The 10,329-nt window shown below is 34.8% G+C and overlaps 1 protein-coding gene across 3 annotated transcripts in view; it reads left to right on the top strand.

Annotated features, from left to right (window-relative positions):
• The window catches only part of CFAP119 (cilia and flagella associated protein 119), a 224,593-nt gene extending 215,264 nt beyond the window's left edge, over positions 1 to 9,329 (top strand). For all 3 annotated transcript variants that reach the window (XM_044086646.1, XM_044086643.1, XM_044086644.1), the window contains one exon: positions 8,952 to 9,329. In XM_044086646.1, the coding sequence (XP_043942581.1) occupies positions 8,952 to 9,136 (185 nt within the window). In that variant the 3' untranslated portion in view covers positions 9,137 to 9,329. The remainder of the gene's footprint in view (positions 1 to 8,951) is intronic.
• The last annotated feature ends 1,000 nt before the right edge of the window (positions 9,330 to 10,329 follow it).

Raw genomic sequence — 10,329 nt, 5'->3', positions numbered from 1 at the left:
AGTGTATCAAAGAATAGCTAGATTCTCCAATAGTATTTAACTGACAAGCCTAAAAAAGGACAAATCATGTTATATCTACAGCTGTTGAATTCTGGCTTTATTTGCCTGAATGCGTTAATAAAGACTTATAAAAATCAGTGGAAGTAAGTTACGCATTCTGAAAGCAATGAGCTGGAATGCTTGTACGTCATTAATGGGTAATTGTACTGTCTCCTTTGATGCTCTCAGAAAGGAAGGATTGTTGTGATGCACTTCTGTCTACATAGACATAGATACAGATATAAATATATGTACATATGTATAGTTGCATTACCTGCATCATAAAGGCATTGTATTTTGTATATATTGTTATTTATGTATATATTTTTCACTAGGGTAAACCACTGATCCCCAGGACCATTTTCAGGCTCAGGTTGGGGTTTCCAGCCTAAAGCAAAACAAATAGCATCTGAATCACCGGATCAAGGTACGTAAACCTTGCTTGAGACACATTTAGCACATGCTGGAGGGATAGGTATGTGTTTCAGGGAATACTGCTCCTCTGAAACAGGCAACATGTTGGAGGGATGGGTATGTGTCTCATGGAATACACTCCTCTGGAAGAAGTGACATGTTAGAGGGATGGGTATGTATCTCTGGGAATACCACTCCTCTGGAACAGGCGACATGTTGGAGGGAAGGGTATGTGTCTCATGGAATACACTCCTCTGGAACAGGTGACATGTTGGAGGGATGGGTATGTGTCTCAGGGAATACCATTCCTCTGGAAAAGGTTTCCCATTTATGTGAAAAAGAGGTCTTCCCTAATCCAAGTGTAATTTGTACCAGTGAATGGAGAATCAGAAATTCACTCATGGTCTAACATCTATGTCCCTAATAGAGAGAGAGGCAGTCTGTAAATATCTGACCACAAAGCCCCGACCTACATATATCCCCTAGAATAGCTTGAGGTTACTAAATGTAAGATAAGTTGGGATGCATGGCTTGGCTTAAAAAGCCCCCTGTGATTGTTAGCCTAGTACACACGATTTAACCTATGAATCTGAAAGTGTACACAGTAAACAAATGACACAAGCATTTGAACATTGCATTTAATGCAAAGCATTTAAGACTACTTACAGTCTTTCACAAACAAACAATGTAATGTGAAAAGTCACAAAACGTATAGGAAAAGAGCTATGGGGTAACCACGGAAAGAATCTCTCCATAACGGTCTGATGAAGCATTTGTGAAAGCGCTAACCTGTACGCGTTTAATAAATCAGTTTCTTACTACATCGTCTTTTGGATTAATCCTCTACAACGGAGCTTGGATTATTACTTGAATGGATTGTATGCTATATTCTCTCCTATGATGTTTTTTTGAAAAATCAACGTTTCTGATAAAATCTGTGTAATGAATATGTGTTTATTTGTAATGAATTTGTGAAAATTCACCCAACTATATCCTTATGAATGTTAATATTAATTAATGAATCTTTGTATAATTACTTGTTGTGTGTTGTGTACTGTTCACCACCATCATCACAGTCCAAAACTTCATTTACAAAATAGAACAAACAGAATCTTATAAATGCCTGTAAGAAAAATACATAATACTTACTAATTTAGTAAAAACTGTATTTGACTGAAGTTATTCTAATTAGATCTATCTATCCACCAAAAAACATTTTAAGTTAACCATCTCATTTAGACCAGGTGGATGGTCTGCCCATAGCAGAAGTTGCCACAGTGCTTCTCTTTGTTCCAATTTATTATTTGAGTCACCTACAAACACTCCCTATCTAAAATAGAAAATTCAACCTTTTTGAAATTTTCACATTCTAGGGCATGTCTGGCTAAAGCATTGTTTTTATCTTTTTTTTTAATTGCCAATACGTGCTCGTATATTCTACGTTTCAAAACTCTCTTGGTCTTTCCAATATAATAACATTGGCATGTAGAACAGCTCGCCAAATAAACCACAAATTGGCTGTTACAATTGTAGTACTTGGAAGCCCATAAGGTTCTGCCAAGATGTTTAATTTTAAAGAAAGAAGCGTTGCTAATGAACCTACATTGTTTGCAATTACTGCATCCATAAGTTCCCTTTTTATTAACAACCACTCCTTTAGAATATTTTGAATTATTTGATCTCTCTAGAATTAGTTTAATATTTGTAACCATTTTGTACATAAATCTAGGAGATCTACCCAAAATGTTCGACAAATCCTTATTACCCAAAATGATGTTCCAGTTCCTTTCTATTGTGCTTTTTATTGACCACATTTCATCTGTTATAGGTAATGGAAAAGCACTTTTGAAATCTTCTTTGATGGTGGCTACTTCTCTTTTGACAATGTTAGGGGCCCCTACTGTAACATCATTTGATGCCAATATTGGCCTAGCCACCCCCTTTCTTAGTCTAGTCACTTCTTCCTCTAACTTTACTAACCAACTGTTTTCATAACCTCTTTGTATAAACATCTATCTAAGTAGTGTTAATTCTTCTTCGTAAACCCCATCTTCAGATGTGAGTCTACTCAACCTTATCATTTGCCCTTTGATGACCCCCTTCTTCATATGCTCTGGGTGAAGACTGTCTTTGTGCAAGTATTGATTAACAAAACAGGACTTCCTGTAGATTTTACTTTGTATCTTGCCTTCCAAACCTTCTCTTTTAAGGGTAAGGTCTAAAAAGTTAATTTGCTTACCAAAACCACCCATTTTGAAAAATAGAAAATTAGTGGTCTTATTTAAATCATCCACCATGTTTTCAAACTCACTTTTCTCTCCATCCCAGATGAAAAACAGGTCATCTATGTATCTGCAATAGAATATTATTTTTGGAAAACTTTGGTGTGTTTTCAAATGATTTCGTTCCCAGTTGGCCATCACAATATTGGCAAAAGCTGGTGCAACCCTTGACCCCATGGCCACTCCGGAAACTTGTTTGTATAAATTCTTGTTAAATCTAATACAATTCCCATTAAAGCACATAATGTATTGACTCTTTCTCCTCGAAGGTCAGTATTAGTGGAGAGATATTCTCTCAAATACTCTAACCCCTCCTCCTGGTTAATGGATGTGTAAAGACTCTTCACATCCAAAGTTGCAAAAACTGCCTTCTCACTTGTAATTTCAATATTGTGTAAAATTTCTAACAAATGCCAAGAGTCTCTTATAATAATCGGACTTCTGTGCTATGGGATTAAGAATATGATCTAACCATACCGAAATGTTTTCTGTTTTTGTTTTTCTAGCAGATACAATGGGTCTAAATGATAATCCTTCTTCTGTATTTTGTATTTTGGGGATCCAAAAAAGTTTGCCATGTTTGGGTTTTCTACTGTTAAGAAATTGTAATCAGTCTGATTAATCTCACCCTGACAAAACATATCAAATAACATTCCATCTATGTTTCTAAAACTTGATTTAACTAACTCCAATGACACTTTACAATAATTAGTTTTGTCATTTAGAAGTAAATCAATAGCTTTTTCATAGTCAGAGTTGTCCATTATAATGATTTTGCCACCCTTATCGGCTCTCATTACCCTTAAATTAGGGTTATTAGCCAGCTGTTCCAAAGCTTCAGACTCTTCTTTACTCAAATTGTCATGTGCCCCTGATGGATTTAATTCCCTAAACTGCCTTTCACATACATTCTGAAACACCTGTAGTGTATTCAATAAAGGTGGATTAAACGTACTTGGTCTACTAGGCATTGAATCATGTTGTGTAGTGTAGTTATTCCCAACATTATTCATAATGTATTTTAGATTTAACTTCCTCAAATACAATCTAAAATCTACTAAAAGTTTGTCCAATTTTACCTTATTTTTCGGAATAAAAGAAAAACCCTTCCTCAACACTTCACTGGTCACAGATGAAAGTGAAAAACAACTTAAATTAACAATACTGATAGAAAACATTTCATAAGATGAAAAGTCCAGTGCTTCTATCTGTTTCTCCCTTTTCTCTTTCCCTTTTGTTGTGTTGTGTTGAACCATTTTGTAGTCTTTCTCAATTGGTAACCCTCTTTCCGAAAAGGGGTATTAGATTTATCATTGTTTTGACTTAGCACTTCTGCAAAGGTATTACCAGGTGCAGAAGGAATGTTCTTATTGGAATCGAGCATTAGTCCTAGATCCATAGACACACACATACATATATATATATATATATATGTGTATATATATATATATATATATATGTTTTATATATGTATGTGTGTATATATATATATATATATATATATATGTTTTATATATATATATATATATATATATATATACATATGTTTTATATTTTTATATATATGTTTTATACATATATATATATATATATATATATATATATACATTTTATATTTTATATATATATATATATATATGTTTTATATATCTATATATATATATATATATATATATAGATATATGTTTTATATATATATATATATATATTACATATAATATATGTTTTATATGTTTTATATATATTGTTGTTGTGTCTTTCGGCTTTTCCCAGTTAGGGGTCGCCACAGCAGAACTCCGGTCTGCTAATGATTGGCAGTAGATTTTTACTTGTTGAGTTGCCAGCACTGACGCACAACCTTCAGCGAAGGTACGCCCATTCACGCATGTCTCCACACAGAAGATGCTCTAGCTGAGAATCGAACAGGACACTGTCTTACTGTGAGGCGACAACGCTACCGCAGAACCAGCGGATATGAAAGCTTACTTAGTCACTTTTGAAATGTTTGCAGTTAGGGAGAACTGGCCCCAGGAGGAATGGGCCAGAATTCTATCAGCGCACATAATTAGAGAGGTACTGAAAACTTAAGTGGATCAGGAAAACACTGATGCACAGAACTACCAAGAACTGAGACAAGATTTTATCAAGAAGTGGAGCATCTCTTGAAGCAGTCTCCCAAATTTCATAAATGGGTGTTCTGTATTGTCAGACTCGTAAGACAGCAAATGGCTGATTTACTAAATATTGTGAAACTGTCTAGAACCGTATATAATATTTATAATTGAAACTTTTGAAATGTTGGCTGTAGATAAATAAAAGAGGGCACTCCCTAGTAACTTAAAAAATGGGTAACCTAGAATGACCCAAAGTTTTCTGGAAAATGAGTCCATGCATTACAGTATTTGTTACTAAAAATGTTTAGATTTTAGATCAGATTTGCATGCCTAAAGGGCAAGTAATACGCATAATAAGAATGCTTCTTCACTTGTAACTAAGAAAAACTTATCATTTGAACCAAGTGGCTTTAAATGCAATAGAAGAGAACAGATGACTAAATAGTATGCATTCGATGGCAGTAATACTATGCCTGTACCTGTAGAAAAGTGTTAATACTAGTCAACAGCCTGTTAAACAAAATGAACCTGAGAATATACTAATGGGGTATGGTAATGCCAAATTGTTACATTTTAGAAATGCCAAATCTGCCTTCTAACATTATTCTAGCACAAAATGTATGAAATGTACTACTGTAGTAGAAAGGAAAGAATTATTAGTATTCTTGGATTCAGGGAGTATGATTACACTGGTTAAAGCAAAATATATTTGCAAGCATAAAACTACTATAAGTAGAAAACTGAAGTGATATATCTACATGGAGACAGGAGAGAATATCTTATAGCACACGTAAAAATTCAGACTGTCTTGGGAAAAGTTACATCCTGTAGCTCTGGTGCCTAATTCATCAAATGAAGTAATCGATAATCAAGATTTTCTCCAGCTTAAAGAACCATGGAAGCTATGGGAAAAAGTTGAGGCAGATATATTGCCAGAAGTACTTAGCCTCAAAAATAGAAACAATGCAGGGTTAGAAGACACAAAAAGAAGTGTGGTTTGGCTCTGGGTGGAAAAGTTAGATAAAACTGCTACTAGTGAGTCTTTCAAAAGACCCCTTTTACAATACGGAAAAAGGTCATCAGAAAGACTTGACAAGAAAAGGCCTCTGAGTACACTAAATGAAATAGGAGCAGAAACAGAGGAAGTGCCAGGTAGGTCTCATAATGAAAGGAATGAAAAATAAGTACCTGAACAATCCTAAGCTTTTGTATGCTATGCTAAGGCAGAGAGCAAGCCAGAAATTAAAGCTGACCTTAAGGGAAGGGCAGGTAAAACCACCCCTAAAGAAGCTTAAGGGATACCTACTGAAAAAAAAAAAACCATGAGATACCCTTCAACAGCAGATTAACTAGATAAAGGGGAAAAGTCTGCACCTGTATTTGTAGGAGATGTTATGGCCTCCACTTTACTTCAGAGTACAGAGGAAAATACTGACTTGGTGGACTTCAAAATAAGTCATAAAAGTTTCAAGAAAACTCAATGGGACAATAGCCTAAGTATAACTAGAGAAAATATACAGAGAGAAGATGGGGAATGAAAAGAACAGAACAGTCTCACTACATACCCCTTATTTGAGATAAGAAATGACCTGCTGTATATGACAATCAGAGAAAGGGAACAGACTCTAAGCCAGTTATTAACTTCAAACCTTTTAGAATACCTTGCAATGAATTTAGCACACAGCCACATTGTAGGTGGTCATTTAGGAAAGGATAAAGCAAATTCTAGATTTTTTTGGCATGGTATTATGAAGGACATAGAGAACCTTTTTTTCTGCCTGCACTGAATGTTGAAGGACATCACCCAACCCAGGATGTAAGAATCCTCTAATATCTTTGCCTATTGTAGATGTCACTTTTGAATGTACATTAATAGGCATTGTGGATCCAACTGTAAAACTGAATAATGGCCATCTGTATGTCCTGGTAATTACTGATTTGTGCAATAAAACATTCCTTGAGGTAGTACGCATGTGAAGAGTTAATGAAAAGTCCAACGTTTTCTAAGGTAAGAACTCCTGAGAAAATTCTTACTGAGCAAGGCACTTTCCAAGTTCCTTAAAGTGAAACAATTAAGGATATCTATATACCACCCTAAAACAGATGGGATAGTTGAAAGCTTAAAAGTCTGAAGTCTACTTTTGAATGGCTATAAGGATAGGTGGGAACATCTGAGATCAACTAATGTTATATTTTTTTCTTTGCTGTAAAAGATCAACTCTCAACATGGGTAACACCATTTTAATTGCTGTATGGCAGACATCCAAGAGGCTTGCCAGGTACAGTAAGAGATATAAGAGAGGAAGAAAACACTGTCTTTTAAAGAATAGCAAGGTATTTTTTTTAAACCTACAAGCTATGTTAAGAACTGTAATGCCAATAGTGAGCAAATATATGAAGACAGCACATAAGGCACAATAGAGAAAATATAACAGAAATGCCCATCTGAGAGAGAGTTCTAAGCAGGAAATAAGGTATATTAACCCACTGCAAAAAAACTAGTCCCCTACAAAGTGGTAAAGCCCTGCTGAAGTAAAATACAAAGTAAATGAAGTGAATTATAAGATGACATAGATGGGAAAAGGAGACAAAATACTTGCATCACATATATGTTTTGAAACCACTGACAGAACCCCCCTGATGAAATTTCTGTAGTACATTATGTTTGTAGAAGAAATTAGGCCTCCAACATCATCTCATGAAGTCAAAATTGGGGAGACATTATCAATGTCTCAGAAATGGGAAGTGAAAGAATTTGTATTCACAAATAAGGACATATTCTGAGCTGCCTGGTAAAATCAATTTAAGTCATTCCAGCATATAAACTGTACCTGGAGAGAAAATAGATCTAAACAAACAAGTTAAAAAAGTTGAATTTCAGAGTCCCAGTATAAAAGCTGATAGGGATGAAGTATGAAAGATGTTTAAACCTGGGTTTATGGAAGAAGTCCAGATAATTAAGAGGGTACATAAAATGCTTAATTAACTTTAAGATCCAATCAGAAGATGTTAGAAAAGACTGGAAAGCCAATATGCAAATGAACAGGAGGACATATGTATGCCTCCCAAGTATGCAACAAAGGCTAGAAAGTTTAGGATTTTTGCATGGACATATTTGCTTAGGTATTTTATACCCTAAGTAGACTTTAGAGAAATCTTCCTCAAGTAGATAGCAAATACTAAAAGGGTAATTGGGAACATTTTTTGGATGTAACAAGTTGCCAGAATTTCAATATTCTCTGCAGGGTCCTTTGTCAGATTGTCAGAAATGCTAGGAAGGAAGGATTCTTTTAGGCTGGGATATAAAATCTGAGTAAGGCCAGAGTTTAATGCTATTGACTGACAAAAAAATGCAATTACTAGAAGATAGAAATCAAAATTAAAATCTAAATCAATTGTAACTTAAGTACTAAATATCATAAAGGAGATAAAAGAACTGGAGGTGGAATCATTAGAAAAGGGATGGAGCAAATTACATCAAAATAAGTGAAATTTGTGGGAACAATACATGCAGAATAATGTTCAGAAGAAAGAGGGGGTTTAAAGGAAGGCAGGAAATGAGCAATTTGTGCAATGTTGGAGTTGCTGGTAATTGTTATAAAGAAAGAAAACATACACATATAATGCATGAAAATGAAAAATATTAATGTGGTTTGTTTTATTTAGTATTACTGTACATGTGCCTATGTCTTAAGCGATAATTTAATAAAGGTGTTAAAAAGAATGTTGCAATGGACAAAAAAAGTACAGAAAAGCATTGTCAGACAGTTTAACCACCACAACCACAAACTGCATTATCATTATGACAACACTTCCTTTAATGAGCTGCATGCCTGTGCACAACAAACACTACACTTTTTACTGTTGTTGCAATAAGCAGTTAAAAGCGTCTCTCTCTGAACACATGCTATGTACAGCATTAAAAACTAGTATTTTCATTAAGTGCATACTGCTGAGTGAAATGTCAAAGGTGATTAAGTAGGTTATTTCACTGTTTCATAGCAAGCAGGTCAATGTTAAAGCAAAATGTAAAGTGAAGAAGCAGTTAGATAATGTTGAAGCTCTCATTGTCATTTATATATTTTTCTCTTGTGGAATGTAGACCCCAAGGCAGCTTTGAGAGCCTTCATCAGGTCACAGGTCAATGAGGAAGTTGCCCAGATACGCCAGTCCCTCGAGGAAAGGTTGAAGCTGAATGAGGAACAGCTGATGGCTAATATTAGCCCCTTGGAGCCCAGCCCTATACCCAGGAAGAAAACAGGAAGCAGCAAAGGGAAAAAGAAATAACCAGTTGATTCACACAACTTTGTTTTTCACATTATCATGCTTACTTCCTTCTAGATTTCTTTTTGAAAGAAAAGCCACTAGCTATATATTTTAGTGTGTGTGTGTGTATATATATATATATATCATATTTTGAGGGTGATTACTATAGTTTACCATATGTACTTAAATGTTAATAAATGTTATTTTTGGGAAATGTGTTTAGCGATTTCTGTGTAACAGATAATGTCAGTGATTTCTGAGTAACTGATTGTCTTTATAATAGCTGCAACAATTTAAGACAGACAGGGAAGTACATACCTTCATGATAAAACAAGGGGGAACCACAGAGGGACGCTCTAATGCATGATTGGCTCCCGGGTCTTATGTATGCCTTTCCCCCATTCCCCCTCATCCCAGAATTTCTCCAGAAAGCTCAAAGGTTGAGAAGCAAAGTGATCCTCATTACCCCCCTACTGGCCATGTCAAGTCTGGTTCCCGTTTCTATGGCCTCATCTGATTCATAGCCCGTGGATTCTGGATCATTCCCAGGACCTGTTATCTCATCCTCAGGGACTGATTCATCCAAACCTGCTCAGTCTCAAGCTTACCTGATCATCATCATTCATAGATAGAAAATTCTCAATTCTTTTAATTTCATCATATATATACTTGAGTTCTGTAAATAATCTGAAATTTCCTTGAATAAATTGATATGTTAATATTTAATGCACTGTGATCAGATAAATGACAATAAATAGTTTAAAAATAACTTTATTAAGTAAATCTGTGGACGCATAAATCCTGTCCATTCCAGTTTACATCCCATGAGCATAAGAATAATGGGTGAAAAATGATGACTTAGTTTTCTGCTTTTACTATTAAATCAGCAAGATTATTATTACTAATCCATCTGTTTAGTCCTTTAGCTGATGCTAGAATTTAGCGTTCTTTCTGTTTGCTTGTATCTTCTATACTAGATATGCAGTTAAAAATATCCAGCTAAAGTTAACCCTTCCAGTGATTTTGTAACAAGTTTAAGTGATCTTTAGCCACTCTTAATTCTGTTCCAGGGATCAAATAAAAATTACTAGTGTACAGAATTTGCTGTTATATTTAATTACTACAAATGTATACATTCCTGTAGAATCATTAATTGATTCCATGACCCTGGACATTACAGTAGATTTTCTCCAAAGTATAGCAGTGCCTCTTGC

The sequence above is a fragment of the Protopterus annectens genome, chromosome 10.part0 (genome assembly GCF_019279795.1).
Source record: "Protopterus annectens isolate FY-2018-M chromosome 10.part0, PAN1.0, whole genome shotgun sequence".
Taxonomy (NCBI): Eukaryota; Metazoa; Chordata; order Ceratodontiformes; family Protopteridae; genus Protopterus; species Protopterus annectens.
This window is presented reverse-complemented; position numbering and strand designations above follow the sequence as displayed.